We start from the raw sequence: 25,782 nt of genomic DNA, 5'->3' as shown, positions 1-25,782 counted from the left end.
ATAATAGCATTCATTAGCAATGCAAAGAAGATCACTAATAAAGATAGGCCTGCACAAATCCTTGATTGTAAAGAAAAATATCTTAGATGAAGGGAATCTACCAGATCAATTGTGACAAGATTTATAGTTTCCTATCTAACATTAAATTGCACTAAACAATGAAAGAATGCTTAGTTTTATATTCACATAGGAAGAATGAGCCATTTGTCCTCATGCTACATGAAGTTTGGCTAAGCAAGTGATGAAACTGTGTTGAGTGATTGTAGACTTTGGAAATTTCAACTTGAAAAAGTTCTAAGGCTTATGATGGGGATTTAGAACCAGTCATGCCATAAATGTGTCTGTTGTGTTTTCATGTTATTGATTTTGTTTTATGTATACATGTGCTATGTTTTATTATTGATCATAATCTTATGATTCTCAGATTCCATTTGGAATTCAAAAAATAGGATTTCCGATTGTGTTATGTTTTCTTGTCTTTGCCTCTGGAAAAAATAAATACTAAAAGCAATATTAGGAAGAATCATAGCAGAAACTTTTAGATAATCTACCACAAAACTTTTTGTCACGTTTAAAAAAAATGTATAGAAAAGTAGACTTTTGATATGAAACACAACCAAACCCTTGCTTTGTGTCAAAACAGAGTGATGCTGATAAACCTAGCTAACAATATCCTGGTAAAAAAAAAACTTCCAAATTTGGGCAAATGCATGTGATGAGTGCTTAGAAAATAGGAGGAAAAACTCAGCCTTCAAAAGATTTCAGTCTCTGGTAATCTTCTGTTCAACTGCCACCCATGTTGAATTCCAATTGCAAACAACAGATAATAAAAGCAGAAAGGGCACTTAGTAACTTTTCAGTAATCATCCGCTGATCCCATCTCATCCTCCTCCTGTGTTATAATATAATAATATTGAAAAACATTTAAATTGGAGAAAAGTCCAATGCCTTGATTTTAAGAATAACATAGGTTAATTGTCAGAAGATATCTATCTAGTAAATCAAGAATGAAATGTCAGCCATATAAAGCAAAATCATCTGATGAATGTAAAGAAAATTACAAATCACATAAAACCTCTCTACCAACCTAGACTACTCAGACGTATATGTCAAAACAACTTTCCACTCATAACTTTCAAAACTTAATAAAAGAGAAGAAAGAAATTACTTTATCAAACATATATAATCAAAACAACTTTCCACTCACAACTTTGCAAAAGCTTCAATTGACTGTTATAATGTCAATGAAACTTTTAATACATGAGAAAGGAAACAGTAACAGATTATTGAGTGATCTATGCTTTAAGTATCTTTAAGAAATGAGATTCGTAATTTGAATAATGATAGTATGAAACAAAAGATACAGACAAGCTGAATATTAAGAAACACTTACAAGAAAGAAAAAAGGTTAAAGTTCCCTCATGAACTAAAATTAACATACACACAAGTCAATCAACTTTTGAAATTAAACAAGTTAAACGGAAGAACTTACATAAACTAACATATGTATAAACTATTCTAATTTGAGAAATTTGATCTATTTAATCTTTTTTATCTTTTGCCTCTTATAAAAGAGTTTATTAAGACCTCAATATCAAATATTTTTTCTTATTGGTGGAACTAAAAGTGTATCAATATTACGTGTAAAAAAGTAAAACAGTTCTAAAGAGAATTACCATATCATTGAATAATTCCTCCAGGCGATCTAAATTGACTTTAGAATTGAGACTCTGCAAATAAAACAATGAAACAAGTATTGTTAGTATAAATAAACAATTTCTGAAGATCTTATGTTGACAACTAAAATAACCAAAATTAATCATATATTGATCAAGAAAAGTGCACACACATAGTAAAACAAACTAAATCATAGAGAATTGCAGATGTTACTCCATCTCTATCCCAAAAAGATGCCAACAAAAAAGTCTTGAAAGTTAAATTCGAATGCTCAATGAACTAGGGAATCCAATTTCAAAACAACTATAGGCACTCCCCACACAACTCATTGCTTAGATAGATATATTGTCTTTTGTTTACAATGCTTTTTACAAGCATATATTTTCCTTTCAGTTTTTACCTCTAAGGTTATTTCATCACATAATATATTTTAGAAAAAAAAATGAAGAAATGACCAGAAAAATTACAATTAACAGCACTGATGCCTGATGAACACCACTAAAACCCTCTCACGGAAAAATTACTCAGTCAAAAACAACACAAGCCAAAAACTTGCGCAGGTTAAAGAAAATGCACTTTTGTTATTGAATAAATTACCTTTTTTTCGTTAGACATTTGGCCGAAGGCCTCTGCAGCAGATTGAGTTGGCGCAATGCTTTTTGCTTCATGGGCTCGTTTCTGCTTCATTCCCTAGAATAGTAATTTAAGAAACTAAGACAATGTAAGGCTCGATGTTTTGCATTAGTTTATGCAGTACTATACTATGTTGAAAAATAAACATCCAGAATTATTGGAGCACCTACTAGCACACCCGCTAAAATGTTATATCCAGGAGTATAATCAATTTGAAATTAACAATTAAAAATACTTTATGTTAATGAAAATTGAATTCGATGCATTTGCCGGACTCACCAACTTCCTAGAATTACTCCTACAAGAGTTCCCATGCTTCTCAGACTTCCATTTCATTGTCCTCTTGTTTAGATACTAGTAAATAGTACATACTATAGAATGACAAACCAGAAATTCTTCATATCTCAATAGTTTTATCTGTTTTTATATTCAAATTAGGTTCAACTCCAACATACTACACTCTTATTATATTTTCGGCTAGGATTGTCAAAATATGGGGGACACAGAAATCATGTTACCCATTCACAGACCTTGGATCCTCTAAACAACTAATACCAACTCTTCCTGGCATATGCACTGCAATAATAACCTCTCACTTGACAACAGCATTGCCAACTTCAATTGCAGATACAGAGCAACAATGGAGAGCTGATAGAATACCCAAGAACGGCAAGAGTACATCAGTACCAGTACAAGAAATTGAAAAACTTCAACCTTTGAGTAACTTATTATGTGATCTTCACCGATCTAACCATTGAATTGAGAAAAAATAATAGTTCATGCTAATCAAATTTCAAATAAGCTAAAATCTAGCATCCAATAGTTTATTATATATATCACTGAAATCATATTTTAAATGAGAAATGTTGTATAATAAAGCCTAGGTTAAAATAAAAATGACTTGATACTTCTTCATATGATTTATGTAATGAGGGCTAAAACTCTTAGCAGTGCATTCATGAAATGTTTTCTCAATTCTTAAGTTACTTGTGGTGTACTTTCAAAAGAAGAACCTCAAAAAAGTTCAGAAAGTACCTTTCTGGATTTTGCCGCAGCTGCAGCTCTTGCTGCTAGGAAATCCTCGGAAGAGTTTCCAAACTTTCCCTCAAAAGCTTTCTTATTAGCTGTTGTAACTGCTTCTTTGGCTGCCTGTTCCTGAAATAAAAGATCAAGCTAAAATAGTACACGCATCCTCTTCTGAATTTGAACTTCAGATCATGATAAAAAGTGAAAAAAACTTGTACATACAAACAACTTTCTAGCACTACAAAAACTAGAAAACAGCAGATAAAATATGATGTACCATAACATACACTCGGTTAACTCTTTCCCACAGCATCTTCTTGATATTCTTCTCCTCCTCATTGTGAATATACGCATCAACATCACAATCATCAATATCAGACAAACTTTCTGATTCATCTTCACTTAGTGAATCATCATATTCACCATCTTCAGTGGCCTCATTCTCAACGTTAGCCCCTGGAAGCATTTTTTATTCAAAAGCTGCAACGCAAATCAGAGAATGGTCAACGAAGCGGAACCTAATATAAGAAAAAAAAAAATTAAGGCTCAACTAAAACATCAATTCGAATTTAGGTCTTTCCAAGTGAAGAAGCAAATCAATCAACAACTACTCTATGAAGAACATCAATGCCATACATTCCTCCATAATAAGACCATTTCTCTCTTCAATAGAAAAAAATGCACAAACGCAAACAGAATTCAACATTAAACTCCCAAATCATATTTTAATAACCCTAGTTGTATAAACTTCTTAAGTAGAAGAAAATAAGAAATAAGTTTGTTTATTTTCTTATAAACTAAACACCATTTACACTACATTGAAAGCTTTAAAAATATGACAAACAAAAGAAATAAGTAAAATTGTAAAAACTACCGAACTCACTAATTGATTGGTTCAATAACAAGTCTAATAAAAGTATGGGTCAATTATTTTAAAGGATCAGTACCTAGAGTTTTTCATTAAAAGAAAAGAAAAGAGAAAGAACATAATTTGTTAGTATCAACATTATTAATTTTGTAAATGATAGAACAAAGGAAGAGCAAATGCAAATGATTATAACAGAACACAGAAGAAGAGAATGGAGAATGTGTTTTGGTGAAAAGAAAGAGATTAAGAATACAGACCCTAAATGTTTGGAAGACAAGAATATGTGAATACAGCTCTCACTGAAATGCTCTGGTTATATATAACATTTTCTCACAGACTCTTTTAGATTAATTTATTAAATGGGCTAAATTATAGAATTCACTCTTGTTATTCATTATTTTTTACAGTTTTAGAAAGATTTTCGGATACATGTTAATATTTATATACACTAAATATGTGTATGTTTCGTATTTTTATTAAAATAATATAATTTTTAAAGTATAAAAATATATAGTTATAAAGAAAATAATTAAAATTAAATGATAAATTTTTAATCGTAGTATACATGGTATATTTATTTATTTTATTAAGTAATACAATTATTTTAATTTAATAAAAATTAAAGTAATTTTATTAAAAATTAATATAAAGGGTTACAACAAGTTATATTCTCTTCTTATAAATATTAATAGTTTAATTTAAAATATTACAAAACAGTTATTTTTTAAATAATTAAATTAAAAAAATATAGAAAATACACTTCTTTTTAGTTTTGGAAATATAGACCATTTTTAATACTTTAAAATATATAGAACTAAATTATATTTTTTTAAAGATAGAAACCAAATTTTAGTAAAACAAAAAAAATAATAATAACTACTTCTATAAATATGGAAAAAAATATAACACTAACCATTTTTTATGATTTTTGTTAGAATCAACACTTATTACTTAACCAAAAACTATAGTTATTAATTAGGACGCAACTTTTTTTATTTAAAAATATAACAGTCCATAGAAAAATACACATTTTTTTATAGTTTTGAAAATATAGACCATTTTTAATACTTTAAAATATATAGAACTAAATTATCATTTTTTTTAAAGATAGAAACCAAATTTTAATAAAAAAATAATAATAACTACTTTCATAAATATGGAAGAAAATATAACACTAACAATTTTTTATGATTTTTGTTAGGATCGCTTAACACTTGGTCAAAAACTATAATTATTAGTTAGGATTCAACTTTTTTTATTTAAAAGTGTAATAGTCCAAATACCATGATTCCCGGCCCACTTAGTAGGAGAAAATTCATGTCACATGCAAGAATTTTCAATTCATTTGAATCAATAGAAAAATTGACAAAGAGTATATGTATTAGAAAATAAAGTATCAGTTGGAAGAATCGCTCAATGGAAAACATTAATATTACATGTTTTATTACTTAATATTTATGTGAAATTTCATTGTGTAATATTGGTATGCAATATTGGTTTCCAATATTGTTTGTGTGAACTTTTAAAAGGTTTGATTTCGTTTATTAGAACGAAAAAGTTCTGTTTGACCTCATTGTTATAAATCTTGAAATTACTGTATTTGAAGAGAAACCAATTGAAAGAACACGACTCAATTAAAAAGCAATACTTTAGCATCTTTTGAAGATCTCATACTCTCTGTAAGTATAGTAATAGTTTCCTAATTGTTTGCCAATTTAAATTTAATTTTATATTAAAATAAATTATTGCAATTACTAAATTGCAATATTCAATGAAGTTTGAGATTTAGTTAAACATAAAACTGACATGGCATTTTTTATGCCTATGTCACTGATAGAGGTTCAAATAGAGATGTAACAGCAGCAATATGCAAATTTACCTGATAGATTCTATTACACTCCATTTTTTACTAAACACCATATAAATAATATTTTTTAATAATAATTTTATATAGTTTCATTTTTTTAACTTTTCTTTTCTTGTAATCTCTCCTTTCTTTCTTATTTCATCTCTTATTTTGTATACCTTTCTTGTTTATCTTATTATTCAAAAGATAGATATTCATTTTAAAACATGTAAAAGCATCACTTTACTTGTTTTAAAATGAAGCATTACTTTCTATAAATGTGCAAATCCGGTTGTTTTTTATCTAAATATTTCTTATATAAAGTTTTATTTATAGTAGTATTTTTTTTTTCTTTTTGAAACATGTATTATTTTGTGTCATTCATCTTATTAAAGAAATTTGAGGATGAACTATACTATTAAAAGATTTAAAGATTTTGTTAAGATAAAATAAATATTATTTTAAAATTGAATATTTTTTTCTTTCACTATAGCATTATAGTTTTGTACCTCATGTTCAATTCATATAATTGCCCTTTTAGCATTGTGTTTTTCTGAACTATTAATCCAAATTTGTACTCAAAATGTAATTCATCATAATTTGTTATACTAAATATTATAAACTTAATTTACATACATAACATAAATTATTACACTACTTAATTGTGCATGTGTGTTGTACATGTATACGATGCTATCACCTGATTTAATCTTTGATTTCCCAATTAACAATTCTATGTCCTTCATTCGAAAATATTTACAATAAAATAGCCAAATTGAGTGGCTTGAAGTTTTACAATCACAATTGCATTGATGAATTGTTTGGAATTTCATCTTCTCGAATGAGTGGTAGTGAATGTGAATCAGCATACACAGATTTATATCAATCCAATGACATCAGTTATAAAACGACAAACATACTAAAAATTTTATCCAAATTTTTCTCAGAAATATCCTCTTGGAAAATTATTAAACATTGTCAAACACTAAATATAGGTAAAAGTTCAAACTATATTAGCCTTTTAATGAGGAACTAGTCTCTTATGCTTCATCCACATTCTCTCATAAGCTCATAAGTGATTGTCTTTTACACTTTTATAATAATAATAATAATAATAATAATAATAATAATAATAATAATTAAAAGAAAAAATGTTCGAGGATTTTGGATCGCCTGTGTCAGGGAGAAACAACAGAAGGCAATGCTAGGAACACTCAACAAAATTTTACATTCAAAACATATATAACCAATTTAACTGTTGTCGTGTTACAAAGAAATGGTTGGAAATAAGTAGATTTTAATTTTAAACAATATCTAACCCTAAAGATGTTGGTAAAACCTAGCAAATAATTTTCTACTATAATTCAAGAGCTTTCTTTGAAAGCATATGGGATGATTAAAAAGAGGGACAAAACTCATTAGAGATACTTGCTAGTCAGATGGCAACTTAGGTTTCAAAGAATTTTGTCTGACAACTTTGGTTACACTGCTGCCAGCCACCGTGGATACCAATGACTACAAAAATCAGATAATCAAATCAGAAAGATCATCTGTCATCTTTCATTAATAATCATAATCGTTATAGCCATATCCATCATCCTCAGGGAAATATGTATCTGCAATATTCTCAGTAGACAACCCACTTTGATACATCTCTCCCATATCATCTTCAAATTCATCCACCGATCCAATCTCGTCGTCATTTTTGTACTCAAATGACTTTATCTTGTCATCATTATCTAGGAGTGAATCAAATCGTGCTTTCTTCTCTTTCTTGGGACCATCCGTTTTTTCCTGTTTGATAATATTAGAAAAGAAGTTAGATTCAAGAAAAGTTCAATGTCTTGATTTAAAGAATAGTAAAGGTTAATTGTTAGAAAACAACTTTCCAAATTTGTCTTTTGAACATATTGACATAAAGAAGTAAATCAAGAATGGAAACAGGCATATAACAAAAAGCATGTAGACCTGATTGGAAAGGGTTTTCAATAAACATGTATAGGAGAAAAATATTGAAGTAAACTTCTCTTACAAACAAAATTTGACTTTTTAGCAAGTTAAAATTAGGCTTTATAGAAGACAAAATCATTAGCTTATCTAAAAAGATGATTTTACAGTATGCATAAGCTAATTTTAAACATAATTCATTTTACTTTTGTATTTTCTTCTTTTGTCAATGTCTACTGAGAAGTTTATCAAAATCATGTTTTAATACGGAATATTTTCGGGTGCAAGCGGAACTCAAAGTGTATCAATATTACATGTGATATGAAGCAAATCAGTTCTAGAGAGAAGTACCAGTTCATTAAATAATTCTCCCAGTCGATCAAAATTGACTTTAGATTTCAGACTCTGCAATTGCTACACAAGCAAACAAGTAGTTTTAGTTATATATAAACAATTTCAGAAAGTAATAAGTTGATAATTAAAAAAAGTCATATATATTGGCTCCAGGATTTGATCAATAAAGCTGCATGCACATAATAAAACAAACAAAACTGTTGAGAATTGACACATTAGCTCATCTCTATCCGAAAAGGTACAACAAAAGACCTAAATCCAAATGCTCAATGAGCACGAGAAACAAGGTCAAAGCAACAGCGAGTACTCCAACACTACTCAATGCTTCGAAAGACCTTGCTTTTTTCTTTCCTATCGCATCTTCTTTTTTTTTTAGGTTTTTACCCCTAAAAGATTTATACTTCCTTGAGTACACGTGGAGACAAGAAATAATTTTATTGATAGTGATCATATGAATTACATTCCGGATTCCTCATTTTAAAACAATCAATCCCTCTATAATAAAGAAACAATATATGCATGAATAAATAAGATTATAAAGATATTTTATCCTAATAATGACATTTTGAAGATATTTTAATCCTAAAAAACCGTAATTTGTAAAACTCCCCCCCCCCCCCCCCCTGCCCTCCCTGTATCAGATACGCATATAGTTTCCTGTTATTTTTATACAAATATACAATGGAAATGAGACTGTAACAATATATAGAGAAAAATGCATGTTTTTTGTTGAATAGACAAATACCCTTTTTTTAGACATTTGGCCGAAGGCCTCTGCAGCAGATTGAGCTGGCCCCATATTTTTTGCCTCATTGGCTCGTCTCTGTTTCATTTCCTGAAATAGTGTATTTAACAAACCAAAAAAAAAAAATATAAGCTTGAAGTCTTGCAGCATGAATCGTACAGTGTATACAAAATACAATGCATAACTATTGGATCCACTCTACAACCATTAAAATGTATATTGATAGCATACTCAAATTGAAAGTAAAACAACTACAAAATTATTTGCAAATCAAAAATTGAATCAATTCATTTGCCAAAACTAACTAACTTCCTAGTGGGGCTGCTTTAAATTTTCCAATGCATCTCAGGCTTCCATTTCATTAGTCTCTTAGTTTTTATACAAGTAAATAGGTGATTTTAACTCTTCTTATTTACTCTTTCTATTCCGAGATAAATTTATTCAAACAAGGTCACACTATACAATTTCAAGGCCAGAAATTCTTCATATTTGAATCGATTCCAACTCAACAAAGTAAACTCATTAGGCAGGGGCATAGGGCCTATGGGCGTTAGAAATCAAATTCTCCCTTCATCAACCCTTGGATCTCTAAACAACAAATAGCAACTCATTCCCGACATTAGCACTGCAGAAATGACAACCTCTCACTAAACAAGCACAGAAATTGCAAACAACAAATAAATGCACACCAACATTGGGAAGCTGATAGAACACCCAACGGCCAATTAATGAACACCAACAAATAAAAGAGCTTAAGTTTCAACAAAAACAATTCTAGATCTTGCAGCTCCTCAGAGACTCAGAATAGAGTCCCCTTTCAAACCACAATTCAAACAATGCATATAAACCTACGACCTTGAAGACATGGCTGAGGGTAAATTTGTTGCCTTCCCCCTTCTAAATTAAACCATCCAGACCATGGAACTATCTGGAGAAAGTTTTACATGTAAAATCAATATACGGTGTCTTTCCTAATATTCTTAGCAGTGTCCATGCTTCCCCAATTCGAATTTAGAAAAACTGATTTTCAATTGTAATGACTACTTTCCCAAACTTTTATAAGATAGCTTACTCATTCCAAACTAAGGCCAAAACATGCGCAACATACTAGTACTATCCACCCTACACGAATAAACAATTGTAACACTAGAAGAATTATGTAACTTATTATAGGTGATCAATCTAACCGATGAATTGTGAGAAATACAGTGTTCGTGAACATCAAATTTCAAATAAATTCGCTACTGATAAGCCAAAATCTAGAAGACAATAGTTTTTTACGGAAATCATGTTTTATGTTCATTAAACATCGAATGAAGTAACAAAGCATAGATTAAAATCAAACTGATATGACTTGACAGGGTTTATGTAATGAGATAAAAATCTAACATATTTCATGAATTTTTTATCTAAAGTTATTTGTGGTACAATTTAACAGTAACAACGTCACAAAAAAATATTCAGAAAGAACCTTTCTGGATTTTGCCACGGCTTTAGAAGCAGATGCAGCGAGTTCTCTTGCCGCAAGTAAATCCTCTGAACAGTTTTCAAAATTTGCCTCAAAAGCTTTCTTATTAGCTGCTGCAATTGCTTCCTTGGCTGCCTGCTCCTGAAAGTATCGATAAAACTTGAGTGAGATCCAGTGCAGATTAAGCTTCCAAGTAAAGTTAAACAGAAAACCAAGGACAGGAAGAAGTACAAGTAACAACACCCACTTCTGAGTTTGACTTCAAATCATGATTCAAAGAGAAAAGAAACTAAGATACAAATTTATCAAGCACAACTAGAACTAAAAAATAGTAGATACCATTTCTTTACCTCAAGATACTCCCGATTTGCTGCTTCCCAAAGTATCTTCTTGATCTTCCTCCCCTCCTCATCATGAATGTATAAATCAACGTCTTCATCATCAATATCAGATAAAGTTTCTGATTCATCTTCTCTAAATGAATCGTCATATTCACCATCTTTAGTGGACTCATGCGCAACATTAGCCCCTAAAATCATTTTTGTGCAAATAGGAATGAATACAGAAGAAATCTAACATGCTAGCACAGTGAATGAAATAAGAGCACCCAGCAATACCTTCTGGCACAGGCAAATCTTCTCTATGGCTCTTAAACTGATCATTTGATGCATTCGCCAACTAACCAAAAGTACCAGAAAAAAAATAAAGATTTAGATGTCGTGCATGCTTATGGGTCACATCTAAAATTTATGAGTCAAGTTATTCGCAAAAACATACAGCTGTCTGGAAATTGAAAATTAATTTCAGATGACCATATGTCTGGATCACTGCTTGAAGAAAGGTTTCATATAAGATAAAGAACTAAATGATAGTTAAAGTTTCTACATGGCCACATTTTTGTAAATGCTGCTGTTCTCAGGAGTATTCTTGCTAATGAGGGGTTACAATATCATGATATCAACTAGACAGTGTGTGTATGTCTGGATCACTGCTTGAAGAAAGGTTTCATATAAGATAAAGAACTAAATGATAGTTAAAGTTTCTACATGGCCACATTTTTGTAAATGCTGCTGTTCTCAGGAGTATTCTTGCTAATGAGGGGTTACAATATCATGATATCAACTAGACAGTGTGTGAACATGCGCAAGTAAAAATTACTATTTTGCTGGATATCTACTGCATCTCATACTCTTCAGCGTGATGCATTCAGGTACAAGTAGAATAGTAATTTGATCTGATCAGTACTATGTAAGGAAATTAAAGTATGGGTTTGGTGTTCCGTTATGATATTTGGCACCAGTATGTTTGTCTCTAGAGTGAGTTGGTGGACGTAGATTCTCTTTTCTCTTCAAAGATGAAACTCAAATTTTAAGAAAATATTATGAATATAGACCTTATTTAGTTCGTGAATTGTTAAACACTTCCGAATTTAGCAATTTAACCATGAAGAAATACAAATAATTTTGCTTCTTTTTGTACAAGCAAGCCCTAGTGAATATTATAAATCTTTTAATGCAAAAAGTTAAAACAGAGAAAAGGAAAAATTAAAAAGAAAACCTGTGAATAAAAAGCAAACTACCACACACAATACCAAGTCAAGGAAAACTTACATCACATGCTTCATCAACACTCTCTTCGAGAAGTGCTCTTTTCTCTCTTTCCCTCTCAGCACGCTGGAACGCAGGAGGATCCAAACCACCACCAAGTCCACCAGAGAGCTTATCGAACTGTGAGCATATCAATCGATTCAATAGTCAATGCCAAAAGGCAAAGTGGCTTCGAAAGGAAACCATCTTGACGATAAAGAAAGTACTCACATCCTTATAGCATGCTTCACACAATCCAAGCGCAAAATGGGAAGCCCCACTGTCCTTGTGCTCACACAGCAGATCTTTCGACGAAATACCCGCTTTCAATTCACCTTCTGGCATTATTGTTGGATTATTTTCTTGCTCCTTTGCCATGGTATCCAACTCCTCAACCTATAACCATAAAAGGTTCATGGAAAATGTTTACTCACTGTCAAATCTAAGATAGTGAACTTAACCACTGGTATTAAAACACAGCAGTATCGTAATAGACCATGGCATTAAAAGGAAGTAGAAACATACTGTCAAGCTAGAACATTTCGTATTCTCAAATTCAACCAATCGTTTGGTCAATGTTGCTTCACATACATGGACGATTCTAAGCTGCATTGAAAATTAGAAAATCAACGGACAATTTAATATAAAATAAAATATTAAGGCTCAACCAACATCCTTGAAATTTAGATGAATAGTCAAGTGAAGAAACAATTACATCAGAAAATGTGTATCTAGTCTATGCAGAGGATTGTGAAATATGTTACTGCTAAAATGACCATTCTCTTCAAGAATAGATATTCTTAAACATAAATAGGATGTAAAATGTAATACTAAAATACAAAGGAAAATTTGACTTGAGAAAAATATAAAGGAATTAGAATAAATTTGAGAGTGAATGTCCCTCTCTTAGGATCTCATTTATAATGACTTTGTATACATCAGATATAATGTATGAGAGGGAAGAGAAGAGAATATGAAAAGATATATCTTGGAACTAAGTACAACACAAAGCACACAACACCTTTACAATAAATTCTGCTTAAGACTATTTCCTCTAACAATTTTATGACTTTTACAATTATACTAGACACATATGATACACAAGCACAAATAATAGGAATTGTTGTAAGCTTGGTAGATGACTCTCAAGTGAAAGTTTAAGGCATTAGCAACTCATCCCTTTCCTAACCTTTACTTGGATTTAACGCTTAAAGTTATTGGCTGTCATATAATTTAGCATCCATTAGAAAGCTAACATGCACTCTTGATTATTCTATTCTTTTTGTTAATAACTTTGTTCTAGTCCAAGATTGTTTCGCATGATGGTGTATTGCATAAATTGATGCACTGATACTTTAATTTGTATCATGCATATGTGTCTAGCATGTATCTAATACTTTAGGATACTTTACCGATACTTTTCAATGAAATATCTAATCTATAAAGTAGTAATACTTTTATGATAATAATAACTTATAAATTCTCAATACATTTGATTTTAATTTTAATTCACACAATAGCAATCATATATTTATTATGCTTTTAAGAATTTTTAAGCATTTTTAAAGATGCATATATCACGTATCGTATCCTATTATTTTCAAAATAAGTTTATCGTCATATCATATACATATCGTGTCAGACACGTATTTGATGCTTTAGGATATTTTACCAATACTTATCAATAAAGTATCTAATCTATAAAGCAGTAGTACTTTTATGATAACAATAACTTATAATTTTTTATTTTGAAAATACTCAATACATTTGATTTTAATTTGAATTCACACAATAGCAAACATATATTTATTTTGTTTTTAAGAGTTTTTATATATTTTTAAATATGCATATATCATGTATCGTATCCTATTATTTTCATAATAAACTTATCATCATATCAAATACGTATCATATCCATGCATCATAAGACATAAGTCAAAAGAATTATATCAACTTCCACCACTAATCTTCTCCAAAATTTTGTCTCTTGATTGACTCTTGTCATTTAGGAAAACATGCTTGTTGTACTCATAGTCATCTAGCCAATAAAAGTGCTTAACATTTGTGCTTTGGTTCACATTTAGAGTTCAAGTTGCTTTCTTTCAACGTTAGGCTACTATTTGTCACTTTCATGGATGATAGGCAAAGGAAAAAGGAGAGGGTCTTGAAGGTATACTATAGGAAGAAAAATAAAAACATAAACAGTTAACTAGTTAACAATTAGGTATTATCTGATATGGATGAATACCTTTTGTAAGAGTCTATATATCGTCATGTTAGGGAGAATTAGGGGAGTCTATTTTGAATTGATGTTTGTGATAGGGAGAACCCTGTAAGAGAGGAAAGCGATTTTCCTTCGTAAGCTTTGGTTTTTATAGTGTAAAGTGAATAATACAATTCAAGACTTTATCTTTGCTTCTTTTTAGTCTTATTTTTTCATCACTATTTCTAGGCTCCTAACAATTTGATCTGACTTGTCGTATCCAAAAAGGGAGAGAGTTATCGAGAACAGATTGAGTGCTTTAGAGAAATGGGCTATTGAGCAAGGTAAGGTGCTTATAGAAATGAAGGCAAATTTGTCTATTATTAAAGATACCCTACAAGACAAGAAGGAGACTAAAGATCTTCTTCAAGATAACATCAACAAAGGAGAGGAACTTTCAGATGGAAGAGAAAATTCAATCAATCGGGATGCAAAAAGAGAACAAGATGACATTGACAGTACTGAGTTTAATAAAGAACAGGACAAATTACTTTGCCCTTGGGTTAAAAGGGTGGAGTTGCCCACATTTGAAGGGAATGGCCCTTAAGGTCAAACTAAGGGCAACAAACGTTTTTGAGATTCGGAACATCAAAGGATCAACAAAAGTACACCCAACCTTGATTAGCATGGAAGAAAATGCAGTCCAGTTGCTCAAAATATCAAGAATCCTTCTTGGGAAGATTTTTCTAAAGCACTATGTAGGAGTTTCGGGGGTAGAGAACACAACACCATTTTTGATAACTTTGGGGCAGAGAACACAACACCATTGTTGAAAAATGGGCACCAATTAGACAACAAGAAAGGGTGGAAGATTACATTCAATAATTTGAGGTAGGAAGGAACAATTAGGGTGAATTTGGTTCTGTTGTGGATGTGCCACCCAGTAATAATGCAACATGATGGTTTATTGGACATTGATCCATTCTATATCAATAAAGGTATTGGCATTGTTGAGGATGGTGGGTTTGATTTGTTGGTGTCGACTGCTTGCAAGCCGGTTTTGTGGAATTGAGTTAGGCTTAAAGTCCACTTCTTAACACAAGAAAAACCACAAGAGCTACCACAACAAGTGTTGGTGCAATGGCAGGGGGCAGGTTCGAAGCATCCATGTGGGAAGATATTTCAGCAATGCATGACTAGTTTCCTGAGTTCAACCTTGAGGACAAAGTTGTTTCAGAGGCAGCAAGTAATGATAGGCAAGGGAGAAAGGAGGGGGTCTTGGAAGTATACTATAAGAAGAAAAATAAAAACATAAGTAGTTATTGGTTAACCGTTAGTTGTTATCTGATATGAGATGAAGACTTTTTGTAAAAGTCTATATATTGTCATGCCAAGGAGAGTTAGGGGAGTCTTTTTTGAATTGATGTGGAGAACCCTGGGAGAAAAAGGAATGCAATTTTCCTTTGTAAGCTTTGGTTTTTATAGTCTAAAGTGAATAATACGATGCAAGACTTTTGCTTCTTTTTCTGTCTTGTTCTTTCATCACCGTTTCTAGGCTCCTAAGAGATAGTACCGCCACAAGCTTCATCCCCTCCAGTTACTACTTGGCATGTCGTTACCAAGTCCTTGAGGTAACCAAGAATTGACTACATATGTAACAAACTAGGTGTTTACGGTTTGTATGTTTTAGCTTGAGGAGGAGTGTTGAAAATAAAAGTAATATATTTTGTATTTATTGTAATAGTAGTAGTTTATAAGCATGAAATCTTTGGTTTAGAGGAAACAAAATACCATCTATTTAGTATAGTCAATCTAAGGAGTAAAGACTTGCATCCTTTGTGTAATCAAAGGTGCAATTTCAGCCTAATAAGGTCGGTTTTCCCTCTTTTAAAGCATGGAGACACCATTGTGCACTAGGACCCCAAAACAATCGTTTCATTAGAGTACCCACATTACTATTATAAAAGAGTCTTGCTGGAGGCTATGGTAAACAATCATATAATGTCTCTTACAGTGGGAAACAAATTTTGAACCATTGGATATATTATTTCTAAATGAATGGTTATAAGATTTTTTTTTTTCTCTCGCTTTTTCTATCTTTACAGCATATTTTAGTTATAATGACCCTCCACACTCAACAACACTTGATTTTCAGTTGATGCTAGTTTATGTGGGAGTTCAATGTTTTACAATCAACCAATACAGGACTCTGTTTTTTTCATTTTTCTGTTTCTGAACTTCACCTCCACAAAAACATCTTCCACATCCTTTGGGGCCAGCAAATATATGCCTGTTAAAATTACCCAAGGATAACAACAGCACCAGAAGAAATCAAGATATGTAGTCAAGAGCGTTTGTTGGTCATAAAAGATCCCATTCCACCTAACAATCTCAACATAGCAAATATAGTTGTGTTCCATGTGACTTGAGAGATCATCAAATCCTAAAGATTCACACTGATAACACCATAAAAGTCGGAATTCATGTATGCTTCGGCTATAACCAGCTGAACAAGCTTAAAACTTGATTTTGCATTTTTGGGACAAATCTGCTGATAATCAGCAACCAAGCACAGCATTCTGAATTTGGAATGATGTTCTAGATATTCAACGAATATAAATTCCAAAATCCAAATCTAATGTATCCTATAATGTGGCAAAAGTAATCTATTGTGTTAATATATTTAATATGAAATTGCGGCAATTATAAGAATTGCAATACAGCACATATGTCTATGTCCACTATTCATAGAAATGGTGTAATTTAACGTTACTTTCCACAAGTTCCTGAAACAGGTGGTATTAATCCTAAAATTCTTGTTCACTAATTCTATTAATTGCGGCTCAGACCAGGACAGAACTAATGCCAATATTTAAATGAGCAAGAAAAGTGAGTAAATAATAACAATGAAACATATATCAGAGGGGAGACGAAAGAGCATCTGTAATCAAGCATGCCAATGAATTTCAAAAAAGAAATCAATAAATTATGAATAAAGCATTTCCTGATTATCTTCAACACTTATGAGGAACTGTATATGTTGTAAGAAAATACCCAGCAAGCACCATATGACAATAATAATAAAAAATAAATTACAAGGTAGAAAACTTTATCATTACTTACAATATCGGGTTTAGAGCATTTAATTCCATGTGCAAGAGCAGAAATGTATAATGCCGCACCGCATAGACCACTAGGTTTCCTCCCTGTCTGTTTTCTAGCATTAGCAATTCAACATTCTCGTAATAAAAAATGTTTATACTTCACACATCCCAAATTAAGGCTTCCTAACTAAACAATGCTAGAACAAGGTTAAGATACCTGCATCCAGTCTCGTTTCATACTTGCAACAATGGTCAGAGCAGTATCAGAGACTGCCTTACTCCCTCGCTTAATCAAATCTACATGACATGACATTAATATATTATTTCTCCTAGCTCAAAGAAAATAAACTGAATAAAATTTAAAATAAAAAATATATTAAATGAAACCAGGTTAACATTTTCCCAAAAGAATATGAATATGTTTTTACACTAAAACATACAAGTTTGCTCATCTGAATTATTTATAGTCTTATCAACAGAAGTAAAAAGCATAAAATATGGAAGGAAATTCTCACTCCATATCACAGGAGTTTAATTTCATATTCAAATAAACATAAACCAACATACAATTCCTTCTATATTCTCAATTTTTTTATTGCAGTATCATAGGTCCAGAGGAATCTTTGAAGGTTAGAATATCATAAAGGAACTAGAATAAATTATTGCAAGTGAAAACTCTCAAAGAATAGAAAGGAGAGTATTTATTTTCTAACAATCATAAAGCTTAAAATCCTGTTGCGGGAAGTACATCACTACAGGGTGTGCAGGATTCGTGCATCATACATCAAAAATGCATTTAATACTCATGCCTATTAATGTCCAAAAAGTTGAACCACTCATTATAATCAGAGGTAGTCTCCACTAGGTCTACAGGTTTATAAAGAGTTCTCATTGTCTAAATTCTCTCTAAATGATTTGTTCTCTCTCTCTCTCTCTCTCTCTCTCTCTCTCTCTCTCTCTCTCTCTTTAAATTCACCACACACAACCAACAAAATGTTTTAGTTATCTGCTTATACAAACTGAGATGAAAAGAAAACACTTACTTTTAGTAAATCTATGAATAAAAAGACTAGGATCAATAGGCTTTTGAACAATTGGGTGCTCTCCAAGCCTAAGCACTTCACAAAGCTGCAAGAAAACCGATCCTAGAACATAACTGCACATCGAATACGTAAACAGGAGCAAAGCAAGAATCAGAAACACAAAAAACAGGGATACATTGACAAAACATTAACTAAAATATGGGAGAAATATAACCAGTAGACTCCAATAACAAAGAAAACCATACTCACACATCTATTCTTAAATAATTTGAAAAATCAATAAGAAGGTACGGCTTGTTGTTGTGACTGCAAGAAAAGGAAAAACAATTTCAGCACAAAAAAATAAAATGTTGCAATACGACCAGTATACCAGACTCATTATGATAAATCAAAGGTGAAAAATACAATGCATTGAACTAATTGCTCTTCAACCAAAGTCGTAGAGCACTATTCTCTGACAATTAAATGCTCAAAAACAAACATCATTAACACAGTATTACCTGCAAAATAATATCATTATATTCTCATACACAAGTGCATTTGTTATAGAATTTACAAAAGAGAATGAACTTAAGAATTACAGGGTAATGCTAAATTCTCTGAGATATTTAAGAAGATTTGGAATATTGCTATAGCAGTCTTGGGTCAATCAAAAGGTTGTGTCAAGATAAGGTGTTAGAACAAATAGTGTTAAATAGAATGATAAAATCTATTCAAGAAAAAGAAAAACAAGTGTAACCCAGTGACCAGAAGGCCCCTCACTTTTCAAAGGTATGTGTAAGGCTCATTGTGCGCACTCTTACATTTGCATGTGCTAAGAGACTTTTCTTATTCAGCCTCATGGCCAATCAGTCACCAAGGCCAACTTTACTGCTTTTAGGGCTCAACGAGAAGTGAACAAAAAAATGCTTTGAGGTTTACATTAAAATTATTATCTGAACAGCTTTAAACAAGGGAACTTAAAAATCTCCGCATCACATGATTACTCATGGGAACTATAAAATGATAATGGTATGAAGAATCATCCAAAACTCATGCACAATAGAACTCATACCGAAATGCAATGTAAAGACAAGCAGCCTGTACTTGCTCTGATTTACGTCCGCGAGTGAAGTTTCGCTCAAGCGCTATCTTCAATAGGAAAATTCAAGGATTAGTTAAATGAAAAAAAAAAAAATTTCCAAAAGTGTATCAATAAATTAAAAGCAAGTTTAGAAGGAGTTCAGTCGAAAATGTGACATACTTTATAAAAGGTCAGTGCTTGGTCAGCCATATGTTCATCCTGAACTCCAAGGCCCAAACTTAGATATTTAATCTCATCATGAGCTGTGAACGCAAAATAAAATGACACATAAGAATACAAAATAATTACAAGAATGAAATTATTAACAGTAATCAAACTGATAATCATACAAGAAATAAGCACTGAGAACAACTATCCAAATTTCTCCTCTAGACATGGTTTCCCCATAAGGGTCCAATATCAATTGATTGCATTGGCTGTGTGAACATAAAAATTACTAGATTTTCTTATCGTTGGATAAAGATTAAACATTAAATTAAAATTTACTATTGGACTGCAACTTTGAAAGGATTGAGGAACAACCAGAAGAAAATAGCAGAACTGGACAGATTTAGGACCAACATAGTAACATGTTTGACAATTCTCCGATTTGAGATGTGGTATTTTATGCAAATAAGAGGATTAATTAATCAACATATAGCGTGAAAACAGCGTGAGACACTGAGATTTAAGAAAGGTGTACCTCTATCTAAAGTCCTTTGACGTGACTCCGAGAACTCGCTTTGAACTGTTCTTACGTAATTACCTGATAATTTACTCTACAGACACAAATCAGTAAACCATGAGAAACAAAAACAAGTGTAGAATTACAGGTAAAACAATTGCTCGTGGATAGAAAAATTAAACTTCAATATCCCAGAAACTTCACTAGTTTGATTAATGTCTTCTATAATGCTCTCCATTGATTGAAGATGCAAATAATGAATGCTCATGCACCACAACAATATTTTTGGCACGTTTGAGAAAAGTGATACATGTGACCTTAGGAGAGTTTAGATCCTCTACTTTTCCTTAAGATAAGGACAGGGTCAAACTCTGCAAAAGAAAAAAAAAAGACACTTGCAGGTTTGGAATATAGAACTGCATGGTGGGATCCACCTGCTTTTCCTTTCTCTCACAAACAATACTTGCAATCAAACTTAAAAATCAAGCCTCTCTCTGTAACATGATCTTGTAATTTAAGTCGGTCAATCGTAAAATTGTCTCCCCAAAAAACCACAACAGCCTGTCAAGCTTCAATTACCTGCCCTGCCGCATTCTTGACAAATGTAGGCTCCTCAGCAAAAAAGTAATCTTCCAACACCCTCCCACAGCTTCCACAACATCTGAGAAGCAAAATTAATAAAAGAAAATAAACATTTAATAACATTGGAGGTTTCCTCTACACATTCCTATATCAATAATTAAATTAAATAAACAGTTCCAAATTCAATCTGCATAGCATATGCACAAACTTTACTAGAAAAACGTCATTCCGAGAATTACTGTGAAATCACCAAAGATACTCACAAGAAACCGTCATCCAGTCGCTCCCCAGCTACATTTTTGGCACAGTGACTGCAGTACACCATTGTGGTTGATACAAATCTGCAAAGTCAGTGAGATGAAGGCATTGAAAATGATAGCAAAACTCAAGTGATATAAGAGGGAGTTGAAATGTTTTAGAGAATTGGAATAAAAGTTTAATTTAATTAGGGTTTATCATTTAGAGGGAAAAGTAGCAAAATCTGCCAAATAAATAAATTAGTAATTAAAATTTAAAGAATTAAAATAATAAAAAATTATAATTACCTCACTCGTAAATCAGTTGATAGAAACTATTCTATCTAAATCAGAGATTTTAATCAACTATTGGAAACTGTTTTAATTTAATTAAGTCCTAATCCTGGAGAGTATAGCATGCAGTATGATTACTTCATTAATGCAACAAAAGGAAGAAGTAAAGAGTTTTAGTGCGGGTTTGGTATCATTTCTATCTGACGCAGAATTGATTTAAATGCCAAAAAAGTCACGTCCACCAACAATCTCCATCCCCTGAATCAATTCAACCACAAAATCAATTTTCAAAAGCATAACCAAACACACCTTAGGCTTTCTTATGCTCTAATACATAGTCATTTTTTACCAGCCCAACTTCGTTCCTACCAAACAATACCTAAGAATGCAATGATTGTGTTTCAGGGCCAAATTTTATTTATATGACAAAATGCAATGTTATGGTGACCATGGTAGTAAGTATCGTACACGATACGATATGATTCTCCTCCTCCACGATACGAATCGCTTGAAAACTATCATCCGAATCGCATGAATCTCTCCGAATCACACCGAATCGTGGGTTGAATCGTAGCATCCATGGGCAGTGTTGTTAAAATCAAGTAAGATCTCACGTCGCACTCACCAGCGATTGCCGCCTTCGCTGTCACCGGCACTCACCGCACTCGCAGTCACCAGTGGTCACCGCCTCGCAGTCACTGGCGCTCCCGGACCCTCGCAATCAATTGTGCTCACTGCCCTCGCAGTCGCCGACGAACGCTCGCCGCCGTCGCACTCTTCGGCGCTTGCCGCCCTCACAATCGCCGGTGGTTACACTTTGTGTTCTGATCTTCTACTTTGTTTTCCTGGCAGCTTTCCTGTTGTTTTGCGTGTGGTTATTTTGTGTTATGGATTGAATTAGGAATTGCTGTTCAAATTGAAAAATTTGTATTTATGTTATACAATGAATTTTTTATTTATGTTAAAATTTACTATTGTTTACTAAACATTGTTATCTTCTATATTATCTTTAATGATACATATTCTAATGAATATAATTTTTACCATATCTATATATATATATATATATATATATATATATTATGTTTATCACGTATATCCATTTTATCTTATAATAATAATAAAAATATTATTAAATTTTTAACAAATGTATTGTAAAAATATAATGATAATTATAACAAAATAATTACAAAATTTAAAGAATAAAATAATTAACGAAATAATTTATATTGAAAGTAGAGTTGTCAAAATGGGTTGGAACTGCGAGCCAACCCGGCTCATCACGGGTTTAGGCTGGATTCGATTGAAATTTTTTTACGGGTTAATTTTTTACTCGGCTCACCCGGATTGAACCCGTGGTGAGCTAGGTTGACTCACCAACTTGTAAATAAAGGGCCACACAAGCATATTTTGTTGAATTAACTTTGTATTTGGATCACGTTAGGTTGTTTTTTTAGCCAACACATAGATAATTTATATTTTTGTTATTTTAGTTTGTATTTGAATTGTATTAAAGTTTATTTAGATTTTAATTAGAATTATAATCTAGTTTTGACTAAAAAAAAGATAAAAAAATTGTATTTTATTTTAATTAAGTGAGCCCATGAATCGACCTGTTTAACCCACCAACCCACAGTGGACCAGGTCGGGTTAGAATTTGTTTGGTTCACTAATTAGTGAATCGATTTTGGTTACCTCACTGATCAAACCGTGGTGGATTGAGCCGGATCGGCCAAATTATCCCGATTTTGACAGCTCTCATTATTGAAAATGAAATGTGTAACCAAAAACGGTAATTTATCGGTTAATACAAATATAGTTATAATTATAGATATGGATATAATTATAAAAAAGTAATTAGCAGATTTAAAAAATAAAATAATTAAGAAAATAGTTTATATTGTACATAAAAGTGAGATGTGTACACAAATAAAGTTATTTAAGAGTTATTAAAAACAATCTCCTTTATTAATAGCTATAAATAGATTATAAATTAATAGTTATAAATAGATTATAAATTAATAGTTATAGATTATATATATCATCTTTCTTTTTTAATATCTTTGAATCAAATATTTATCAATTTTTTTTTCATTTAACAAAAGACTAGATCATTCAACCTAACTCAATTCAACCATTATAATATTAACTTAATTTTTCCAATAAACAATCACTAGTTATAATATTAACTTAATTTGCCCGCTATATAACTATTTTTTTCAATGTGATTGTTATTATTAATTCTATTTTTATATGTTTATAAATCTTATAATTCACTGTACGGAACATGTTTACAACTGTTCATCAATAAACAAAATCTCCTTTGAGTAAGAGAATCTAACATCAGCACCTTTATTTTTATATGGATCTCTAACTATTTTTTTTCTTTTAAATTAATTATTATGTAAGAGTTTGTTTTTAATAGTATTTTAATAATAATAATTTATATTTTTATATTAACAATTTTGATATATATAATTTAAATTTAAATTGAATTCATATAATAATAATTTTATATTTATTATACTTTTAAAAATTATTATATATTTTTTAATATTTATATATTACACATTTATCGCATCGTATTTTATTATTTTTTAAAACAAGTATATCAAAACTGATATGACTCTCATACAAAATCTCTGAAGACTATTTACACCACCAAAAGAAAAGTAACACTTAAACGTCCATCAGATCACCCAGTATTTCATCTTCAACTTTTTCTTTTTTTTTTTGTGCAAACAAACTACTATATAAATACACTAGCCCCAACATAAAGTGATACTTATACATCTCACTGATAGGACAAATTCAACCAAAAAATGTTGGAATTGAATGATGGAAAGAACCAAAAATACTAAATATGATATCGCTATTGAGGTTCTATCTACAATACCCAGTTCCCAAAATGACAGTTTTGAATTTAAAACCAAAGCTTTAGAATGTGCATCTCTTGCTTTTCATCATCCTATGTTCTTTGACAACTAAGGTATTCCTAATTGAGTTCAACAACTAACTATGGTTCCAGCTTCTATTTAGACAGTCTTATAAAAACTTGAAATTGTCAAGGTTTAGTAGGTGTCTGATTCATGTTCTGGTGTGTTATTTCTTTCTTGACTCTGGTTAGCTGCAGAAAATCAAAAAGTTGAGAGAATCACAAATTCAAAAATGGGAAGGGTACATTTACTAGACTGAACCCAGCTACCAAAAATTCTGAAGGATTTTTATTTTCTCTTCCTACTTCTTATCCATAAAGGGGAACTTGAGCAGTTCCAGCTTTGCTTCAAAAACTGGGAGGAAAATTGAGTGAGTGAGGTTTCATGACACTAGTAAGCTTTAAACTGCTGTCACAGTCTCGTTACACTCCTTGAATTGTCACGAAATATAGACAAATCTAACAGACGCAACCACAATTGTGATAGCGACGTGCTCACGAACGCCACAAAAGTTAGAAATTGTACCAATAATCGCGGTCGCACACACGTTCTAAGAACCTCTGGACTATAATTTCATTATCATCTATGAATTTCGTTCGATAAACAAACAAACATACAACGAAAAGAGAGGGAAAACGGACCTGTTAGACGCAGCCTGGGGCTACTCCGGTGGAGGCCTAGGCAGCAGTTTCCGGTGCGACGGAGTACGATAAGGTAACCGGGAACGAAATCAAATTAGAAAACAAAAGACCGGTAAAGAGAAGAGAGGAGAGAAAGGTGAATGGGGGAAGAAAGGATTGCAAAGGTTAAAACCTGATACACACGATGAAGACCCGGGTGAGAGAAGGGCGCGCACGTTTTATTATATTATTATAAATTATAAAAGTGAAAATGTAAGTTACTGCTGTCAAAATTTAGCTACGGAATAAATCATATTATTTTTAAACTAGTATTAACACATGTATTTTTTAATTATGTGTGATATTATTTAATAGATGATAATATTATAATATTATTAAATTAGTATATAAACTAAATATATAAATTAAAATTATATTTATTACAAATAAAGTGAAATATATCAGAACAGATGAAAGAATAATCATTGATAAATAAAAAAAAAACAGAGATTCGATTTTATAAAAGAATTTGTAAAAGTAATGATATTTTTGTAAAATTTAATAAATTATTATATTTAAAGGATAAAATTGATATTTTAAAATGTAGACAAAAAAAAGAATTCTCTATATATATTGTTATAAATTAAATAATTGTCGTACTCTTCCGGACGAAGTCTTGTCGATTTGTTGCATGTGACATTTTTTTTTGGATAATTAATAAAATAAAATTATACGTTAACTGAGACTCGATTATAATAATTAAACTAAAACATGTGGATAAAATAATCAACCATTTGTTAGAAAAGATAATATACATATGTTGGTATGATGTAAAATATAAATTGTCTTTTTCTTTTGCTTTAATT

At 31.3% G+C, this 25,782-nt stretch overlaps 2 protein-coding genes across 6 annotated transcripts; both read right to left on the bottom strand.

Annotated features, from left to right (window-relative positions):
- Positions 1–502: 502 nt before the first annotated feature.
- Positions 503–4,510, bottom strand: LOC114194935 (uncharacterized). Of its 3 annotated transcripts, none has more exons than XM_028085349.2 (6): positions 4,462–4,510; positions 3,614–3,816; positions 3,346–3,465; positions 2,275–2,367; positions 1,677–1,730; positions 503–892 (listed from the first exon to the last, which is right to left on the bottom strand). In XM_028085349.2, exons 2-6 carry the CDS (start codon positions 3,800–3,802, stop codon positions 857–859), a joined length of 492 nt encoding a protein of 163 aa, XP_027941150.1. In that variant the 5' UTR covers positions 3,803–3,816; positions 4,462–4,510; the 3' UTR covers positions 503–856. The 3 variants fall into 3 exon arrangements, with proteins under 3 accessions (XP_027941150.1, XP_027941140.1, XP_085527253.1); XM_028085339.2 differs by lacking the exon at positions 4,462–4,510 and adding an exon at positions 3,973–4,131; XM_085671127.1 differs by lacking the exon at positions 4,462–4,510 and having other exon boundaries at positions 3,614–4,132.
- Positions 4,511–7,446: 2,936 nt separating this feature from the next.
- Positions 7,447–25,124, bottom strand: LOC114194456 (Cyclin/Brf1-like TBP-binding protein). Of its 3 annotated transcripts, XM_085671125.1 has the most exons (20): positions 24,938–25,124; positions 21,829–22,217; positions 21,094–21,171; positions 20,828–20,909; positions 20,267–20,342; positions 19,744–19,826; positions 19,555–19,631; positions 18,750–18,806; positions 18,501–18,613; positions 17,675–17,754; positions 17,477–17,563; positions 12,676–12,756; positions 12,382–12,546; positions 12,175–12,291; positions 11,182–11,242; positions 10,915–11,093; positions 10,568–10,705; positions 9,097–9,186; positions 8,349–8,411; positions 7,447–7,844 (listed from the first exon to the last, which is right to left on the bottom strand). In XM_085671125.1, the coding sequence occupies exons 3-20, from the start codon at positions 21,153–21,155 to the stop codon at positions 7,614–7,616; spliced, it is 1,842 nt and encodes a 613-aa protein (XP_085527251.1). In that variant the 5' UTR covers positions 21,156–21,171; positions 21,829–22,217; positions 24,938–25,124; the 3' UTR covers positions 7,447–7,613. The 3 variants fall into 3 exon arrangements, with proteins under 3 accessions (XP_085527251.1, XP_027940485.2, XP_027940504.2); XM_028084684.2 differs by lacking the exon at positions 21,829–22,217; XM_028084703.2 differs by lacking the exon at positions 24,938–25,124 and having other exon boundaries at positions 21,986–22,262.
- Positions 25,125–25,782: the final 658 nt, after the last annotated feature.

Source organism: Vigna unguiculata, chromosome 1 (assembly GCF_037176805.1).
Source record: "Vigna unguiculata cultivar grain cowpea cultivar isolate G323 ecotype 2 chromosome 1, ASM3717680v1, whole genome shotgun sequence".
Lineage (NCBI taxonomy): Eukaryota > Viridiplantae > Streptophyta > Magnoliopsida > Fabales > Fabaceae > Vigna > Vigna unguiculata.
The sequence above is the reverse complement of the archived record's forward strand: the minus strand, read 5'-3'. Positions and strand labels throughout refer to the sequence as shown.